This window comes from Excalfactoria chinensis, chromosome 9 (assembly GCF_039878825.1).
Source record: "Excalfactoria chinensis isolate bCotChi1 chromosome 9, bCotChi1.hap2, whole genome shotgun sequence".
NCBI lineage: Eukaryota > Metazoa > Chordata > Aves > Galliformes > Phasianidae > Excalfactoria > Excalfactoria chinensis.
The window spans coordinates 7,331,115-7,352,315 of NC_092833.1; the positions used below are offsets into that span (position 1 = coordinate 7,331,115).

Consider the following 21,201-nt stretch of genomic DNA (forward strand, 5'->3'; position numbering starts at 1 on the left):
AGGGCGGTGGGGCGGGAGGGCCCGCCCCTCCCTCGGCGCGCGCACGGCCCCCGCGAGCCCCGCCCCCTGCCGGCAGCGAGAGCGCGCGAGGAGCGGACGTCACTCGCAGCCCCAGGTGGGCGGGGGCGGCGGCGGGAGGAGGCCCCGCGGCGGCGGCTGTGTCGGGGCTCCTCCCTCGGGGGGCGCGGCCTCGCTCGGGGGCGTGTCCGCTCGGGCCGGCGGGCCGCTGGCGCCTCCCCCTCTCCCCTCCCCTCCCCCGCCCGCCGTCCCTTCAGTAACTTGGCCGCCTTTTATCGGGCGGGCGGCGAGGCGCGGAGTTTAGTGGTGCCGGAGCCGCGGCGCGGAGGAAAGGGAGGGCGGCGGGGGCCCGGCGCGGCCGGGACGATGCTGCGGCTGGTGTCGCTGAAGTTGGGGCGGCTGTACCGCTACGTGAAGCTGGCGGTGCTGGGCAGCCTGGCGGCGGCGCTGGTGCTGAACACGCACTCGCTGCTGGCCTCGCTGCAGCGCAACGAGCTGGCGGAGCGGCGCTTCCTGCAGCTCAATAAGTGCCCGGCCTGCTGGGGAACCAGCTGGTGCCGCAAGTTCCTCAACGGGCAGCTGCGCCTGGAGAGCTGGGGCCGCCTGCGTCTCTTCGACTTCTTCAACGTGAAGAACGTGTACTTCGCGCGCTACGGGGAGCCCCGCGAGGGCAGCCGCCGCGTCGTGCTGAAGCGCCTGGGCTCGGCGCAGGAGCTGGCCGACATCGACGCCAAGATCTGCCGGCGCGCCACCGGCAGGGGGCGCTGCGACCTGCTGCAGGCGCTGCACGCCACCGAGTTCGCCAGCCTGAACGGCGACGTGCGGCTGCTCACCCCCGACGCCGTGGAGGGCTGGTCCGACCTGGTGCACTGCCCCTCGCAGCGCCTGCTCGACCGGCTGGTGCGCCGCTACGCCGAGACCAAGGACTCGGGCAGCTTCCTCCTGCGCAACCTGAAGGACTCGGAGCGCATGCAGCTCCTCATCACCCTCGCCTTCAACCCCGAACCGCTGGTGCTGCAGGTGAGAGGCCGGCAGGCGGGAGGGAGGCCGGGAGAGCCCCGGGGCTTCGTCCTCCTCGCCCTCGGCTCTCTGGGCGCGGCGGTGCGGGCTGTGGCACGGAGGGGCCGGGATTGCCGGCGGCGGTGTGGTTTGCGTGGCGTAGTGCTGCTGTGCTCGCCTCGTACGGAGCTGAGCCGTGCTGCCTCGTGTTCTTCTCGGAGCTAAATACAAAGTCCTGCGTTTTTGGCGGTGAAAGTGGGTATTTTCTAGCTAAAAGATGGAGCGGCAAATGTGATAGCATTCACTTCTCAGCAGTTGGGCTTCCTACGTTGTTTATTTAAGAGCACTGCTTAAGTGCTGTTACACTCTGGTAGGCAAATAGATATACTTTAGTATGTCATCTAGACTGTGTATTCAGTTCATATTTTTAGGTCAGAAGTTGACGATGTATCACTGCGTTCTGTGGCAGCACCCAGCTGCGCTTGCCTGCTCGTGTCTGGCAGCCTCCCCTTGCCTTATATTTTGGCTTCTAGCTCTGTCTGGGATCTGCAGGCCCTCCCTTGCTGCACACGCTGGGCTCAGAGCTGTGCTGTCTGACTGCCGAGCAGCCCGTGCTTCTAACTGATGTGTTCCAAAGAGAAGATTTGCAAGTATGTGTAAGAGCATCGCTGCGTGAGTGCTGTTACAGACACCAGCTTCTTCCCTAGTGAGGCAGCAAAAAAACATCCAGCGCCCAAAAAGCAGGGCTGCAGGTTTTGCCACCAGCACCTTCATTTGTTGGTTCATTTCTAGAGAGGGCATTTATGAACTCTGCTTCATTGAAAATGCATCTCAGGATAGCATTCCTGCTTCCCTTCAGCCTTTCTGTCTACAGCACTTGATTTGTTTTTCCCCACAGTTCCCAGTTTGCTTTTCAGGGCACGGCGGGCAGCTGCTCATGAGCACAGTAAGGAAACTCCACATGAAAAAGAAAGTGCAAATTGCCTTACTATGCTGAGTGCATTTGGAAGCGATTTGGGAATCACGTAGTTTTGGTTGTGTTTCTTACAACTTAGGGTGTTGGCTTTGAGCACGTGTTCCAGCACAACGATCATGCACCCAGATGGCTGCAAAAAGCTGCTTTGTAAAGAGTTTCTTTTCTGCAAAACGTATGCTGCTTTGTAGCTTGCAGGGGCAAAGGAGATGGCACAGTTGTGTGGGCTGGGTCCCAGGCAGTGGGCAGCACTGGTTCGCTTATATCAGTTCTTTACTAAGGTGTAGATAAGCATTGAGGTTTTCAGGCATATCTACTGAAGAGATGACAAACCCCTGCATGTGGAGCTTAAGGAGTGCTTTGCTCGCCCTTTTTCGTCCTGAAAGTGCTGCTGAGAGCAGAGCGGGTCACATTGGTGGGGAAGCAAGGCAATTGTTGCTACTCGGGAGCATGGTGTGGTTCTGTCACCTCTAATCAAATGAGAAGTGTTTCACAGAGGATTGGAAATGTTGATAGAGCCTGGGAAACATTCTTGGGCAACTTCAGACCAGCTTTGTGTGTTGCAAAACTTTGTGAAGTTAATGTATTCTGCAGAGGCACATTCAGCAGCCTTGATGATGGGTGCTAAAGGTTTGAATGCCTTCCTTCAATCAGAAGTGAAATATCTTACATATGTAAACCTGAATCAGTTTTTTTCATTTATACCTTATGTCACACAACTCCAGAGGAGCGCATTATACACAACTCTGTGTTATGCAGCTTTTACAGCAGCAAGATGCAGGGTGCTTTGTATGAGAGGTTATTTTCCAGAAGTGATAAATGACTGAGGAGTTTGCTTCCATCTATACATAAGATATGTGAAACGCTTTGTTGCATGCTTTCTGCATGATTGATGAAGGCAGATACTGGCATGGGAATGAGACCAGAGGCTTCTTCTAGAAGTCAGCTGCTTCCAAGAAAGCAAACCTGAGTGATATTCAGTGCTTTAAAGTTGTGTGTTATTTAATTTTAGCACCAACCAGATAGAAGCAGACAGTGACTGAAAAGTCACTTTACTCATCTGTCAGAGCTGGTAACTTAGGGATTTTTTCATCAGAAACTCTTCTTAAATCAGAGATTGGGATTTGAGCTTGAAGCCTAAAGTGTGGGGCACGGTTGCCCCATGAGTGGCAGTGCTCACAGAATCGTATGGTCGCAACAGGTGTAAAGCATTTCCTGGGGTAAGCTTGCAGTTGAGTCTGTAACCTCACCTGATAGGAGTGGGACATTCTTCTGTTGTAAGGCTGCGGGCAGTGGTATAAAACATCACAGTCTTGTGCAGGTTACTTACAGCAGTCTTAAAATATGTTTCTGATGGCTTTCATGTTAACGTTTGTTAAGCAGTTGTATATGTGTATTCAATGAAGAATAAAGCCCCTTCTGGCATTCTGCTTCATAAAGCAGATGGAAGGACTGTTAGGCACAGTTTGTCTTTTCCTTAGTAGCAAGTTATTTTTTCCTTTTGTAGGATCTCACTAAACTAGTCTCTTTCACCTTTTTTAATCTGAAAGGAATGAAATAAGCTCTGTGTGAAAGGTTATGCATATAGTTTTTTAAAACTTGGCACGTGAATATTGAGTTTTTGTTTTTAATCAAAGTCTGGTGCGCCTGAAGCAATAGTTAATGTAAACATGGGCAACTTGTTCAGACAAAAGCAACACCAAAAGTTGCTGTTGTTTGGATGCTGTGAGCAAGGAGCACTTGTTGTCTCACACACAGAGTCCAGCGACGAGGAACTGACTGTGCTGTAACTGATGGAGTGCGACTGCTGAGCTGGGAAATTGCTTCTAAGTTAGAAAACTGTTTTCAGCAAAAATGGCTTTTTATCCAGTAAGATCACATGGCGAGCTGTGAAGGACACTATTTTTCTACTATCAAAACTGACCTGTGTGTTCTCATAACTACTGCAGCCCCAGAGCATTTAGGGCCGGTCCTGCAGTGCTGCAGCACCAGCTGCACAGCTAACAGGACTGTGGGTTCAGTCTTTATTCAGAGGAAACTCACCCTATGCAAACTTTGAAGTTAAAAGTAAATAAATGCTAAGTTATGTGTGGGCTGTTTGGTATTTTTCTTTTGTTGCTAGCTTTATTTATTTACAGTTACAGAAGTTGGCTGTGAGCTATAGGCAAAGTGCATTTCTGCTGCTTTTTCCCAGGCTCTGCCCTAGCAGTAGGCTATCTCCTGTGGTTCTGGTCTAACTGTTGCTGCAGTGCCATGGAGTTGGAATGCCTGGTGCATTTCAGGCTTTTGTCATGGCTGAATTTTGGTGTTTTTTGGTTTTTTTGACAGATAATTACTATGTTAAATACCACAAAGTGGTTTCAGGGCACTTATCCATGCTACCTTGTGTGTCCCTACAGTGAACTTCCAAGTATCTGATTTATTTCCTGGCTCATAGAGATATTTTGACACAATAGTGCTTAGTCTTTAATATTAAAGATAGTATCACAGAATCATTAAGCTTGGAGAAGACCAGTTATGACATGTTGTCCAGCCATCTTCCCACCCCCACCGTGCTGCTAGATGAGTCCTTCAGTGCCATGAATGTTGAATGGTGAGATGCACTCAAATAGGCTCAACCACTCTGGGAACTTCAGATGAACATTAAATTATGTGGCATACAGTTGAGTAGTAAATGGTCTTCATTAAACTCACTAGCATTCACAAATACATTTGAATCCAGATCTTCTAAAATGCAAATGATGGCATGACAGAATAAAGCATCTGTTTTTAGACTTCTTTTTTAACCTCCTTCAGATCTGAGCAGTTTTGTCGTGCAGTCTGATCTCCAGGTCTGCATGGCTCCAGAGCTGTACTTATTTGCCTTGGTGACTAATACAAGCACTACTTCTGTTTACCCTGCAAAATCAACAGCACTTTATGAGAGAGAACAAATTCTTTTCCTTCAGAGGAGCAGCACATTACTCTGGTGACTGTACCAGCTTGTACCTGGACAGGCGTGGCTTACAGTGAGATAATTCTAGCCAAGGTGTTATGTAGAGGTCCTTTGCCATCAGGACCTTCATAGTAATGGCAAGCAGGAAGAAGATTCCCCACTGTGTTGCATATTTGTGTCTCTTTTATTAATTTTACCATCTTTAAGTTGTAACTCTTTGTGTATGTTACTGTCTTATTTTTAAACATGAAGCTAAGCTATATAAAAATGGGTATTGATGTATAGTGTCTATTAGAGCACTCCTGAAAATGACAAGCAGTATTTTTTTTAATGCTACAGTAGATCAACAGCTCAAGTTCTCAATTATCACAAACTGTTTTAGCTTTTTCTGTGTGATTTGATTATTAAGGTGAATTATATGTGTGATTATGATAAACTATTACTCTTTTATGTGTGTAATTCAGAGAGGTTTTGTGTTATTGCAGACTACAGTGAGCCTTATCAGCCTCAAGCTGCTGAGCCTTTACTGCAGGATCCAGTTCACAGCCCTGAGTGTTGAATGCGGTGGCACATTTATATGTCTTCTTGTGTGTGTGTAGGCAGATGGAAGTGAGGCAGACAAATGCCTTAATAATGTGTTTTATTCTTGAGTGAAATGATAAATTCACCGTATTAATCCTCAATATTTCTTCTTAGGCCACAGCTTTTTTTTTGTTTACTCTTTCTTAAAGACATAAGTGCAGTATTATTCTTTGTGGGACAAAGTGCCCTTTGTTCCTTTGGCAGGGATTGTTCAGTTTTGCTTGGTGAGATGCAGCTATTCAGGGCATGGAGAAAACTTTCTGGTGTGTGTCACTGGGAATGAAGATGTCAGAAGTTTTGTTCTGTTTTCCATTTTCTGTCTTTCTATTAGGAAATTATCAATATTACTGTGCGAATAGACTAAGATGACACTTTTGATGAGGACTACTAAGCCGCTTGTTTGTAGGTTTTCATATACAGTGCTGTATCTTTAAACTCTGGGATGTGATTGTGGTTTCCGCAGCATTTACGTGTATATTCAAAGACAAGATGTCAGCGGGTGCATTGGAGTCGTAGACTAATTTATCAGATACCTGTTTCTTGTAAGCAAGAGCATATTTAATCTTAATTGTCAAATGCAGGTTTTTTTATGTCTTCAAATAGCGCGTCTGAGTACAAAGTGATCTAATCAAATATTTATGCTCTTAGCAGCTTGTGAATTAAAGTAAAGTCCATGTTGTCTGTAGCTGTAGCGAAGTGTGGGATTTCTGGCTGCTGTGTGTTTTGCTGCTTGTTTCCTCAGTGCTGCTTGTTCATGGAAGCAGTGTTTAACAACCGTGCAGTTTTGTGTTTGCATCCTACTGGCTTTCAGAATGGTAACATGTCATTAAAAAAAGGAACAAGTTAGCTGTGATCTTCAGCAGAATAAATATATATATGTATATATATATTTAAAGCATAAACAGTTAAAAAAATCTCTACTTACAAAACATCAGGTCTCCTCTTCATTGATATTCCTGTCGAATTCATGGAGTGAATATGAAAGTACTGAATGGGGCACTTGTACATATTTTTATCCCCTTCTTGGGCTACTGGGCTGTGCAATGAAGTGTAGATGTGGCTGTTACATGCCAGTTGGAAGGGAGCCAAAGCGGAGATGTTGTTCGTACATGTGCAGATGTTGGCAGGGTTCCCTGTGCTTCTGATGTCAAAAGATCTTTTTGTTGCTACAGAGTTATAAATACGTCCGTGTAACAGTGTGGCATGCGGTATTGTTTGGGAAGCTTCTTTCTAAATAAGTAAAACTGCTCCAAGAATTTCTTCTGTGAGATGAAATTTAGCGTATGCAACACAGGAAGCGTAGTAGGTGTGTTTTGAAGGTAAGTGTACCTATGTGGATAATGCTATACTTCTGTTCAATCCATTACATAAATCCCTGCTACTGATGGGAAGTAGCACTTCTGGCGCTTCCTCTTTGCTGCACCTGGCTATTCAGGCCTGCCTCCATCTGTTTTTTAGCACTAACATGATGTCATGAGCTGGATCTAGCTACTGGTCCAACTGAGCATCAGCCCAGCAAGTACCAGCTGCATTGCTTTCCTCAAAAAGCAAAGGAGGGGTTTGAAGTGACTGTACTGGATGGATTGGGAGGAATATGCACCTTTCCTTTCGATAGAGACGTGGCCTTTGCTCTTGATGTGGCTCTTGGTGACTGAACTTACATTTGGGAAGAGAGGCAGAAGCAAACAGCAGGACTGGAATGTAGGAGAGGAGTAGAGTGGTTCAAAATCATACCGAATTAAAAGGGTTTAGGCCTAATTGCTATAGTGGTTGAACTTACTGCACTGACTGCTGCAAATATAGAGCAGCATGAAAATGTTGTGTTGGCTTAAATCACTTACACTTGTGTTAATTGGAGAAGCAGGTCAGTTTTCTCCAATTCAGGGTACAAATTTCTTTTTATAAGAGTAGTCTATGGACAGTAGACCTGCATGCTTGCAGGAAGATAGCACAGCTTTAAGCTTTCTCTTGATCTGAAGCTATCAGGATTTTTCCAGGTTTATACAAGCATTCCTTATTTGGAATTTGCTGTTTTGCCCCTTGATCCCACTCACTGGAAGGAAAAACTCACTGGGAGTTCCCTGCAAGTTACCACTTAGCACCAACTCCTTGTTGCTTCGTTTTGAGTGAAATGATTTGTTCCTTTGTAAGCAATATCACGTGATGGACAACAGCTGTTTGTATCACTGTACAGTACTAAGATGCAGTGGGGCTTGTTTTGATCCAGGACTGAATATAGTGATGATAGAAGTACACGAAATGTTGTTTTCAAGGCATTCCTTGGTATGCGTTTTCATTATGTCAGTCTGTTTGTGGAATAAGAAAGGAAATATTTCCTTGTGGGAATGTTACTGTTTTTGGTGTGTTGTATCTATTTATTTATTTTTAACCACAAAACAAACCCATTCTTCTTGAGTTGAGTGTCACTTGATTTGCCCTGAACTGGTGAGTGTTTGCATGTAACTTGCCACCTTCATGAATTTCCCTGAAACTATAGTTGAAATGTTGAAGACTGGATAATGTCACCCTTCTTGCACAGCGGATTCACTAAGTGAGAGTGGTTTAATTCTGCTCAATTACGTGTTATAGCTTGAAAGCGATCATACTAGTCTTGGACAAATCAGATTAGTTCTGTAGCATCCTCAGGGCTTTTTATGACTAGGTTTATTTCTGTGAGTTGCACAAGTGATCAAAACAGAGCAGAAGTCCAGATACTCAAGCTTTCAACTTGTTCTATTACTAGTATTTAATTACAGTTTTAATGTGTTTGATGTGTACCATAGATACAAGATTGGCCACAGAAGTTTCCTTGAAAATTCTGTAGAGGGTGTCTTGAGCCTTGCGGGCACACAGTGGAATTTCAAGTATTTGAAATTAGTGTATGTTGTATTCTTAAAGAAGTCCTGAGTGCACAGCATTTAACATTAAACTTACTGTTTTTTGTGGTTTCTTCTGACCCATAATGCAGAAGATATCTTTTAAATGGTAGTCTGCTTATGTTGGAGCTTTAGGACACTTTCAGCACAACTGAAATATGAAAATATTCTGTCCTTTTATTACTATTAGTGTGCAATTACTGTTTTTTGTATTAACATCAAGAAAGCTACTAATGGAGACATCTTGCTTTTGGTACCATTTAATGTGTTTTTGTGTAACACACATACAGAGTATACATGTAGGAATTAATCAGGAGGTAGCTTGTTAAGGACTACTAGAGGCGTAAAACCCTAATCTTTCTTTTATACCTTAATCTGTTCTGTAATCCTTTCTCACTCGAAGATTTCACAGAGGATCCTCAGAGGGAATCCAATCAACTGGGAAAAATGGGAAGGGGGGATGAGCAGAAACGAGGAGATGCACCTTGCTTGTTCTACTAGGCTATTAAAAAGGAAAGTTTTAATTAAAGAGAGCAGAAGCAAGATCATATTTTCAGGGAGTGTGCCTGTTAGTACAGTGGATATGGATGGAGTGTCTAAGATGGTTGGTGGAAGTATGTATATAGGTACCTATATGAAAAGCTTGATAACATTTTATCAGTTCTTTTAAATCTTTCCTCTCTAACAGCCAAGCTATGTTTCTTGCTCAAATATATTTTGCCATATTGTTTCTTTCCCTTGAAAACTTAGTTGTATGTGGAAATGAATTTATTGCTAGTGTTCCTGAGCATTCATGGGAGTCTCTTCTAGATTTTATCAAACAGCCTATTAAAGTATAAGCTGTTCTTTGTTAATGAGAATTCCTAAAACATCTTTTTATGTCTAGAGTTTCCCATCTGATGAGGGTTGGCCATTCGCAAAGTACTTAGGAGCGTGTGGAAGAATGGTGGCTGTCAATTATGTTGGAGAAGAGCTATGGAGTTATTTTAATGCACCATGGGAGAAACGAGTGGATCTGGCCTTGCAGTTGATGGAAATAGCTGAGCAGCTGACAAATAATGACTTTGAATTTGCACTCTACCTCCTTGACGTCAGTTTTGACAACTTTGCGGTTGGACCAAGAGATGGGAAAGTCATCATTGTGGATGCGGAAAATGTCCTGGTAGCAGACAAAAGGTTAATCAGACAGAGTAAGTTTCTTTTATTTTTTCTCTCCCCTTACCTCTCACCCACCTCTTCTTTCTCTATGAGTGCAATATTGTGTGTACATGCTTTAAAGAAAAAAAAAGGCTAGATTTACAAGTAGATAGGTAAATTAGTTATGTTCTACAGTTATGTTACTAATTGGCTCGACCAGTTGTTCAATGTTATGAAGCTTTGAGTCTACCTGAAGTTGACTGACATGCACTTTTTTTTTTTAGCCTGCTTCTATTTCAGTTGTTCATGTAGGTGCTCTGTAATAATGGAATTGAAGGACTGGGTCATTTGAATTTTAGTACTCTTTCCAAATTTGAGTAGTGGAAACTTGTTCATCTTTGTGTTGCCTGTAGAATCTCAAAGCAGCAGCAGGGGATGTTTGACTAAGTGGCATTGCATGAGTGTTTTACTTCTTCTGAGCTTATAGGGTGAACTTTACTAAACTAAGGGTGGAGATGCTGAATGTGAAACCTTAAGCACTCCAAAAGTTTATGGCAGTAATCCAAGTGATTCTACTTTTGCTTTGGGTACTTTGGGGTTGGCTTCCTTGCTTGTTTGTTCATTCTTACCCCCTTGGGTTTGCAAGTAGATCTTGTGTTACACATTTTCGGAGAGCTTACATAGAAATTGTCTGGGTCCATCTAGAAAACATTTTCATGTTTTTAATGTAGTACCTGTCCTTCAGTACTCATGACCATACAAACATACTTTTCTTTTCCTCTCCTCTTAATGTTATGTGAGACCTAACTTTTGTAGCATGTCTGATTTGCTCAGTCCCAGAGATGGCCAAATGAGTGATGAAAAAACCGATGGGTACACATGTATTGTACTCCTGATGCACTCTCCTTCCTCTTTTCACTTTTTTTTTAACTGTCTCCTTATTTCACAGATAAACCTGAAAACTGGGATGTATGGTATGAAAGCAAATTTGATGACTGTGATAAAGAAGCTTGTCTGTCCTTCTCAAAAGAGATTCTTTGTGCTCGTGTCACTGTGGACCACAATTATTATGCTATTTGTCAGAACCTTTTATCAAGACATGCCACGTGGCGTGGCACTTCTGGAGGACTACTTCATGACCCCCCAGCTGACATTGCCAAAGATGGCCGGCTTGAGGCCTTGCTGGATGAGTGTGCCAACCCAAAGAAGCGATACGGCAGATTCCAAGCTGCAAAGGAACTGCGTGAATACCTTGCACAACTCAGTAACAATGTGAGGTAGTCCACAATGAAAATCTTCCACAACACTGGCTAAAACACTATTGCAGAGGCACGTACAGTGAAGTCTTGAACTTGTGTGTTCAAAAGAGAAAATGAAGAAGTGAAACTAATTTATCGGTTTTCTAAATACCAAGAAGATTTTGTGGTATGGTAATGTTCCTTTGCAAACAGACAAGGTACTCACTGAATTAAAACTTGAGCTACTATCGACTCTTCTCCTAAACTATTTAAGTGGGAGTAGGTCAAAAAAGACTGTGACAGCTTAATTGACAGCTTGTGTGTCAAAGGGTACTTTACATAAAACTGCATTAGTATCACAGTTTTGTGAAACTGATGTTCTGACTTGGAAAGTCAAGTTAGACTGGCCTGTTTTAAAGGCCTTTCTCCTAACACAGTCTCATTTTTGTGTTCTGTTTGTTCTTTTTTTTTTAAACACCCTGAAAGGCATTTACTTACAGGTAAATATACCTGTCCGTGTTGTTTCAAGTTTAACGGGCTTTCATGTTAATGCTGTGCAGTACATTCCTACTGTGAGTGCAGGATTCCCATGTTTACTGTCTAATTTAGAGGGTTTTACACTGTAGTTTACTACGCTTAGATTTCTTTTTTTAAGGTTACTTTAAACTCAAATGTCATTTGAATTAACGCTCGTTTGATATCTTTTGTTGTTCCGCCATTGGAGATTTCACTTCATGTAATTACTGTACAAAATTCTCCTTAATACCAGTACGTTCATGTGACTGTTCTTCAGAAGATCACAGTATGAACAAACCTTAATTAAGCAGAAATTCTTTGAGAATGAAGGGAAGACTAATACAAAAAAAAATCTGTATTAATTGAAATTGGGGATAGAAACTTGACAAAAAATAAGAATTTGTTACTCCAGAGCAGTTGAACAAAAACCAAAGAAAATGGTTTTGTCTGTCCGTTCCTAAACTAATTGTAAGGGAAAAACGTACTACCCTGAGGATAATAATTCTTAAAATTCAGATTTCCATGGCTGCTCCTTACTATTTGAAGAGCTTCTACAGCAGTGTGCTTATGCTAGAAGAAAACCCTCATTTGAGTCAAAATGTGCAGAAGGTTAGCAATGTGCTTCACACCGTTACCAACTCTGTGCAGTTCAAGTGTAGCAGAGTTTACTGCGCATTCATCTTTTGGATTACCAGCAAAGTTGATTAAACAATATCCACTATAGATGCATTTTCTTGTACTAAGTTAAAGCTGACAAAGTGTGTAAATCTGAAGTTGTTCTGATAAATTGGTGTTCTTTTTTTATGAAAGCCTCACGTCCTGCTACAAGATCTTACTTCAAAGCTCGCTTTTCAGCTTATTACTTGGTCATAATTATTTTTTCTACTACTACAATGCATCGTTTTCCTGAAGTCATGTTCATAAAACACCGCTCTTAAGAGAATATATGCATGTTACTTCTGGTAACAGTAATGGAGAAAACTAACATTTCTTAAATGTGTGTGTAAAACAATGTTTCATGCAAGCTAAAAATTCTGAGCAAGATTGTACGTACGGTGATCTTTCAAGAGCCAAGTCAGTGTGCTGTTCATACTGCATCAAAAGACTGATGGAAATTGTTGCTTTACCAAATTGCTGCAAGTGCAGAGTGAGGGAAATAGCGAGCTCATGGGCCCTTCTTTCTCAAAGCTTACAAATTGTTGTCATCGAAAGATGCAGAATGCTTTTGGTTTCTTAGATGACTATTAAGGGTATGTTAGAATTCTGAATTCTTACTTTTAATCATCTTCGCTAATATAGTCTCATTTCCTCCCTAGCTCTTGTCTTAATTGTTTTCTGAAGTTGAAAGGACCAATGCAAGTTGTGGTTTTCCATTTGTCCTCCCCTCATTTAAAGTCTGTTTTACTCACTTGCTGTGACATCAGCTGTCAGAGCATTCATATAACTTTTCATCATAAGATGCTCTTATTTGAGGAACCTAGACTAGCGGTAGCTACACTACCATAAAAGCCTTGACTTATCACTAAAATTGATATTAATTTTTTTTTTTTTTAATTTTTATTAAACCATCCACCACATTTCCCAGTGAGAGAGTGGGGTTTGACTGTGCAAGTTTTAAAGGAAACAAACACTACCAGCTCTGGTTACTACTTGAGGCAGTTCTGTCGCTGCTAGAATGTCCTGTCAGCTTTGTTTTAGGATTGAGTTCTGTCAGAAACAAGTCGATAAAGTAGATTTTAAAAGGAATTTGGACCTTAGAGGAGGGAAAAAAACAAAACACTACAGGGAAAACATTGTGGAGAGCAATAAATTTTGGTCAGTTTGCACCTATCAGATATTTATTGTACGATAACAGTTTATATTTTTAGTCATTGCCCATTATTATTGATGAGCACGGTGAAATATTTTTGAATGAGGTGTTTGGGGTTTGTATGTGCATTACAATTGTCCTTTTGTACTGTAAGTTACTGTTTGATTGGAATATTTTATCAAAACTGTTTCCCTGTGCCTTTATATTACAAGAAAGTTGTTTCTGCAACTTCTAATGATATTAATAAAGAATACTGTAAGAACCTCATCTCGGATGCTCATTTTCAGGTCTGTCAGCCTTTTTGTTTTTAATTTTCAGATTGACTTAATCCATGCTGTATTGAAATAGACAAAGCACTTGTTCTTCATAGCTCTGTGCAGTGCTTCATAGTCGTCAGTGACAGCAGCCAGGAACATCATTCTCCAGCTCCCTACTGTTCTAGCAGACTGATTGAAAGCTTAAATGGTCTGTTGGAGATCTTTTACTTTGTGAGATCATTGCAAGTAGGACTCGTTTTCTTGGGAACAGCCTGATAAACCATACCCTCCTGTTCTATTGAATGAAAGATTGAATTCTTTTATATTAAGTTGGTATCTTCCATCTTTGTTTGAGGAACTTATTTTTCCTTGACTTTGGAACAGTTTATATTCCTACTGACATTGCCTTTTCAGTACAATATTTTGGCAGGTATTATAATACAAACACATAATTACTTCTGATGCTACTTATTTACTCTGGATTTTTTCGTAAAACATTTGCATTTGAAACTCACACCTGCAGCAATACTGTTCTCTTCTGAATTTGTGTCTATAAATATGAGCTGTCAAAAATATTTGAGGTCTTGATTTTGGTTGCAGTCCTTCTGTCTCTAATCTTCAGGAACTGCAAACAAGCAAATTGAGACTTCTGAATTTTCCAGCTCAGTTAAGATCATTAAATCTTAAGAAGAAACTGGCATGAACAAGCACTGCTGCTTTTTCTTTCAGTGCTTTCCAGAGTATAATAGAGTTTGATCCTGCTTGCCTTGAACTGTAAGTCGTGCTATTTTCTTACCAGATTGTTTTTCATCATGAGATTGCACAGAACGATAGGGGTTGCAAGAGACCTTTGGAGATCAAGTCCAGCCCCCCTTGCAGAAGCAGGTTTTCTACAGTAGGTTACACAGGGCAGCATCCAGGTGGGTTTTGAATTTGTCAAGAGGAGAAGAATTTACAGCCTCTCTGGGCAGCCTGTTCCAGTGCTCTGTCACCCTTACAGTAAAGTTTTTCCTCGTGTTCATATGGAACTTCTCCAGTTCCAGTTTGTGCCTACTGCCCCTTGTTCTGTCTCTGGGAACCACTCAAAAGAGCCTATCCCTGTCCACTTGACTCCTGCTTATTGGTTGTGTATGAGTAGTGATAAGGTCTTCTCTGACTCTTCTCCAGACTGAACTGTTTCAGGTCTCAGCCTTTCCTCGTAGAGGAGGCCCTGCAGACCCCAGTCATTTCCACAGCCTTCCACTCCTGTAGATGCAGATCTTTCTGGAGAGCAGGAGCCTGGGACTGGACACAATACTCCAGGTAGTTTCTTATGAGACTTTGAAAATATGTTAAACTTCGTATACTGCTCTGACTTAGCACAAAAGACTGACTTAAATGCAGTCTGCTTTGAATTTATTAGAGTGAAGACCCTGACTCTCACTAACAGGCACTTAATTATTTTGGGTTGTTTTGTTTTTTATCTTTTTACAGCCTGTCTATGATTTTGTACAAGGCATCTGTAGTACACCCATGGATTCCTGCTTTTTCTTCTGATCTGTCCGGTCAGGAGTTCTTGTGGTGTTAGATACCTGCGTTGCATGAAACCTGTGACATAGATTGGAGTGTGAGCCAACTGCTAAAATACATCTGTCTGGGTGGATATCAGAGAAACATTAGGGAAATGTAGCTTCTTTCAATCTCGCGACGCTCCCAAACCTGTAAAATCCCATCCATCAAATGGGGACTTGATTAATATTGATTCCACCTACTTTGTCTTGTTCAAAACCGAAGAGACAACGCAGACCTGCTGATTTATTTAATAGCATTCGTGTGACCGGTTCACTCACTATTACCATTGCTGTTATTTTTACTGTAAATGTCTGCAAGCTTTTTGTTTGCTGTTCCCTGAATTCCTAATCACGTTCAGAGATGTACCAGTAGTTTGAACAGACCTTCATGTAATTCTGGCTTTATTTTCGAGTGTTTTAAAGAAAATAATCTGTGCTGATATATTTGTTTGTTTGTTTGTTTTTAATCTTTTAAGCAACTCTCCAGACATGACTAAGGGTACTTCTAAACATTGTCTTGGTTTTTTTTCTGTGTTACACTGAATTTTACAAACACATTTCATTAGTCTTCCAGGCAAAGATCTTTGGTAGTCTAACATGTGCTGTATGCAAGAGTAGTAAGCTTTGGCTGGCTGCAGAAAAGCCCTGTGGCTTTTCATTGTAGAAAGCCTGTACAAAGGCTGTCTGTGTTTGTAGTCTGCATGACTTTGTTAGGAAAATGAAGGATCTGTTCTGCTGGCAGCAGATTAATCTGCTGTTGCCACTCTCTAAGTATGAGAACGTACCTGTTTTGTGTGGTTCAAAAGCTAGACAAACAGAAGGAACTTGAGTGACACGCAGTTGTCACGAAGACTGACTTGCATGTTCAGGCCAGAGCAGGGAAGTTCTGACTTTAAAAGAAAGTTTCTAAGCTGTTTTCTTTATTTGCTGGTTTAACTCCTGTCTTCTGAGAACTGAATGTGAATGTAGAACATACTTCAAAGCAAAACGTACTGCTTAATATACAGCCTGTGTTCAGCTGTATGTTATTCTTTGTGGGTCAGGGTTTCAAGCAGCATGGCTGTTAGTCAAACTGTAACTCACATCTTCCTATTCTAAACAGAATGCTGTTGTATATGCTGAACTTCTGCTGTGGGCCTTAGCTTTGATATCTGTGGAGGCTTTGTGTATCCATTTAACGCAGCCTTGTTATAACTGTGGTTTAGCAAAATACGAGCGTTGTGTGTATATAAAGAAAAGAGATTTTCAAAGTTCAGTGGATTTTTATCCTGGTTTCAGTTTTGTTTCTCCATGAATAGTTCTGAAAATCCTCAAAATAGTTAAGCAGCTGGTTTCATTGCTGCCAACTGTTAACATAACTTAATTTTGACTTGAATGTTTTCAGCATCTGTGGTTGTTGAGGCTGGAATGTCTGGTTACTGTGAAGTCTAATCTGTATGCAGTTATGTCACATGGGCTTCAACAGATTTGTTTTTTTTTTTTTAATAATATATTTTTAATAAGAAAACTCAACTTTTTTGTAGGGATTCTTGACATTTTATTGCATTAAAAACTATTGCAAATCAATTTGCAGTTTCAGTGCAGGAAAAGGGGCCTGGCTCCTTCAGCAGCCCTGACATGGGCCATAAATAGGATACAAATTCTGAGAACAGAAAAAACTCACAGAGATATTTCCAACTTGCTGACTTCATGTTACCCTGTAGGAAATGAATCTACCAATAATGGGCCTTATTGCACGTCTTGTAGACTAACAAGAGCAATTCTGGTTGTTTATTTAGATACACTGATTTTGCAGAGTTTTCCTCGAGATGGTGGAGCTTAATGTGCTTGTGCTTATTTGACTAAGGGTAAATTTTTCACTCTGTCAGAGAGCAGATGTAGCTGTCAACTACTTTAAGTACTGCTGTCTTTAAAGGAGCTCTTTCTATAAACAGCAAACACTCAATGAATGAGAGGGCAGTACTCGTACAGCGCCTGTCCACAGTTTCATGCATATGGCAAAGCATACTTCAGCCTTTGATTATGAAACTCGTTTCCCACTAATGCCAAAGCCCTGGCATCCTTATTGCTGTGTGTCTGAGATTTTGCTTCAGCATAAATCCAGTCTTCTCTTGTGTTCTGAGCACCTTCAGTATGTAGATGTGCAATTAGCAGTTTGCTCTTGCATGGGTCTGTTAGGGCTTGGGAGACATTTGGCATGCATGCAGGTAGGTGCTTCTAGCTTGGTTTTCTCTGCAAGGAACCTGGCTCATGTCCATCAGCACTGTTCTGCAGCCAAGCCCTCTTGTGAAAGTGGGAATGCAATCAAGTGGTTCTCTTCAAACCTGCCTTATTGTCCCAACCAAAATGTGAGTGTAAGCTCAGTCTCTGACAGCTTGTTGCGGTTGGCTCTCTGTAGGCTGCTTTGCATGCTGTGTTGACTGAGCCTTCTCTCAGCTCTGAAGGCCATCATTTATTCTAATTTTTACTGGTGTCATTATGCAAATTATGTATGCATGCAGTTGTAAACATATATACACAATTATTACATGCATAAATATGCAAAAACAGACTTTATATATACCCACAAACATACATGCATGTATATATATATTTGCCATAATCTGTTGTTGCAAAGGTATTGTCTGTACAGTTGATGGTATGAATGCCATTGCAGCTACTATTGTCCTGCCTTGGTTGGAGTGATACCCATCCGGCTCTGCCCTTTATTAGAAGATTATCAGAACTTCTCAGTTACACGAACAAACAATAATGTATTCTGTGGGTTTGTTACATTAGTCACAATGTGAAGTGTGTTTGTGTGAACTGAAAGCAACTGGGAGTGTAAGCTGTAGCTACATTAGAAGCTTCCAAAGATTTTGTTCACCAAATCTCAAACTGCACCTCAAGAAGCCAAGAAATGATAATGGTGGTTTGGGGCATGAAACAAAGAATGGTGTTGTTGTGTGGAGGAAATAGCCTACGATGTTAGGTAAAACATCGTAAGTCAGATGCAATCTCACAGTAGTGCATTTCTGTTTGCATTCCTTTGGCTTCCTTGCTAGGATGTGTTTATTGCTATTCCTGTGAGATGCCAAAGCCCCAGCCATGCTACGGTTTGTCTAAGCAATGAGCCACTCTGATTAATCTGCTCTCTCTGTACAGCAAACTGCTTGGCATGTTTTACCTGTGACAGGTGGGTTTCTATTAGCCAGTGTTCACAAAGCTTACATTACCCATCACATAAAGAATCATGTCACGTCAGAGCTGCGTTGTGGTCATGACAAGAGGACAGATCAGGTATCATACAGGAGAAATAAAAATACATGCACACAGCAAATAGAAAATCTCTGCGGTTTGTTTGTTTTATATTTAAGAAGACACAGAACAGATCTTTTACAGGTGCAAGATGAAACTGGGAAATAGAAACTGATAATTGAGTTAGAGGGACACGGTTTTCATCCTAGCAGTTTTTACATAGTCCATAGGGATTAACTGGGAGGCGCTGAAACTTGTGCTCTCTTTTGCTAATTGAGCTTAAGTTCAATGAAGATTAATTGCTAGTGCATTGCAGGTAAGGTAAAGGAAGGAACTCATGTTGCTGTTGTGCAGTCCTGGAGCAGGCAAGAAAAGCTGAGCTGCAAAAAAAAAGTCAGTTATCTCTGGCAATGTTTCCATCATCTTTTTGATACTTTAGAAATATTCCTAATTCATTGTTTTCCAAGTAGAGAAGTTATTTCTCTTGTAGAAATGTTATCAAATATGTGTATTAAAATTTCACATCCTTTGGACAGTTCTGACTTGTGGGGTGAAATGGCAAGGCAGATGGGAAGATGTCTGTGGAAACAGGTGAGTAACTGGAAGTTAAGTGGAAAAAAAAAACAGGAACTGACTATTAAAGATGTCTATGAGATTTGTATGTCTAAAAAGTAAATTTTGGTAACTTACACTCACAGCACACTATAAAACTGGAGTTGCAAATCAAACCTATCTTACTTTATGTGCCTTGCAGGGGAGTAAGCCGTTTTTAAAACAAACAAACATAAAAACCAAAACAAAATAAAACCCCCCAAAACACCCCTACCTCACTGGAAAGTTAGCCAGAGAGAAGAGATTACATATAGAAGAGCTTTTGTTCCCAGTGAGCTAAAGATGTTAATACACATCTGGTATATAATGATATCAGCATACTGAATTGCAGGAAGAGCAGGTGGTTGGGGAGTCAGGATCTGTTGTTAAGATTTGTTTGTATTCAATATTTAGCAAAAAGAAAAGGAATATAATTAGAAGACTGTGAACTGGGGTAAGAGTTGTTTCTTCCAAAGCAGAAACAATGAGAGGAGGATGTTTGCTATGAAATAGCCCCTTCATGCAGGCAGCTCAAGAGATGTCCACGGAAGGAAATCTGTTCAGTAGCCCATAATCATTCCGAGTTCTGTGTAGATGATCTTTTGTTCAGCTGATTTCCTTTTGGTAGCTGTTTTCTGCTTTGTAATCAAGAGATAGATAAGAAAAAGGAAAAGCAGGATTTGAGTTTATTCTAATGACAAAAAAAGATTCTTTTGTTAAGGCCACATGTTGGTGGATGCTAGCTGCTCTCCAGGCAACAAAAGCATCAAGCAGGTGGAGACAGAATGGTTTGCTTCCAAATGTTTCAGAGTTCTTGGGCCTGGGATGTGTTGCCTCCTAGCTCAGTGTGATGCAAGGTGCTGGCTTGCAAAAGGAAGCCTCCTGTGGCAGACTATAGCCAGCATAGCTTTACAGGCTCCTGCTAAAGAGAAGCCAGCATTGAACTCAGAGGATAACTGTGTGTTCTTTGGGTTCCTTCACGTCTTGAGTCTGGTTACTGGGAAACTTTTTCCTCCAACCACCTTCTGACTGTCTATAAGTAGGTGTAACAGAATGGGTACTGAGTAGTAATTCACAGTGAATCACATCTGAACAGCATGGTCAGATGAATCTCATAAAGAAAACTGACAGTGAATTCAAATCAAGTGTTTGCCATTCAAGGATCTGTACCTCTTATGATCTATTTGAGACCCATCTTTCTCTAGAGTCTTGCCGGTTGCCTTATTACCGTGTAGAGATGGCTGACTGGTGAATCACAGCTACCTCTAAGTAGACCCTGACATCTGTAGCATTTTGACAAAGTGTAGAAGGAAATGAGATGAAAGGCTTAAAATGCAGTGTGGCTTTTTCAGTTTTAAGTAGATGTCAGAAATTCTTGGAACCAATTTGGCCTCTTGTGAAAGATGTTGCCTCCATTCGAGGGCATCAAAACCAGGCAGCCTTTCTGACAATAATACATATTTATATGTTGAGTTAAAAGGTTCATAGGTATCTTTTAATTCATCCTACTTTATACATCTGTGAAGGTGCTCATTTATTTGTTTTCCTTGCAAGATTGTTGAGAATGTTCTTATGCTTCCAAACCACATTTATCAGATCTGAGAATGGGAAGAGGTAGCACAGCTTACCCACTGAGTATCTTGAAACTCAATAATAGTTAACTTCTTTGTGAAGTCTATTTAAGTTCTGTAGTACTTAACAACTTTTATTCTAGACTAGATCCTCTTATCTGCTTTTTTTCCTACTGGAAACAAAAGAGATAAAATAGTAGGTGCATTAATTGCTAGTTACGATAGCAGGCTATGGTGAACATCTTAAAGTCTCCTATTTGATGCGCATAAAACTTCTATTTTAATAACACCTTGCAGTAGAAGATCTCTTCATGGCAGCTAAACGGCGTACAATGGTAATATTGTTGGAAGAGATTTGGATATTGCCTTGTTTTTCCGTGAAACAGAAGAACTTGTGAAGAAATGGAAAAAGAATACCACCCAGCATCAGGGACAGCTGATGAAGAAGACTGAACCATGGAAGAATAGCTGAGATTTTTTTTTCTAGTTAAAGGAAATGACAGGACTTTCTTGGTCTGTAGCAAACAGAGCTCTGATACGATCAGGAATCTTTGAAAATCCCTGGAGTGATCTCACCAAGTGAGTATTGATTTAACTTACTTCCTTTCCTACTGTTCCACTCTGTACAAGAGAAGTCCTTCCTCTGAAAGTCCTTGGAATACAATGCAATGTTTTGTACACAGCGTCCAGAAAAGTACAAACACCTCTACCAAAAGAATAGGTAATAATGGCTAGTTCCATTCTTATTCCCCTGGGTGGCATTTCTGCTAACAGGTGCCATGCTGAAGTGCAGTGCAGGTCACTGTATCTTAAGCAAAGATGTCACATCACATGTTTATGCCTACATCTGTTTTACCCATGCATTAGTGTTTGAGTACTAAAATAAAACTATGGAGGCATAGTGTTGTCAC

The 21,201-nt window shown here is 41.4% G+C and overlaps 1 protein-coding gene across 1 annotated transcript; it reads left to right on the forward strand.

Moving 5' to 3' along the window:
- Positions 1 to 268: 268 nt before the first annotated feature.
- Positions 269 to 13,363, forward strand: DIPK2A (divergent protein kinase domain 2A). The gene is made up of 3 exons (XM_072344121.1): positions 269 to 1,038; positions 9,270 to 9,573; positions 10,470 to 13,363. Exons 1-3 carry the CDS (start codon positions 385 to 387, stop codon positions 10,799 to 10,801), a joined length of 1,290 nt encoding a protein of 429 aa, XP_072200222.1. The 5' UTR covers positions 269 to 384; the 3' UTR covers positions 10,802 to 13,363.
- The last annotated feature ends 7,838 nt before the right edge of the window (positions 13,364 to 21,201 follow it).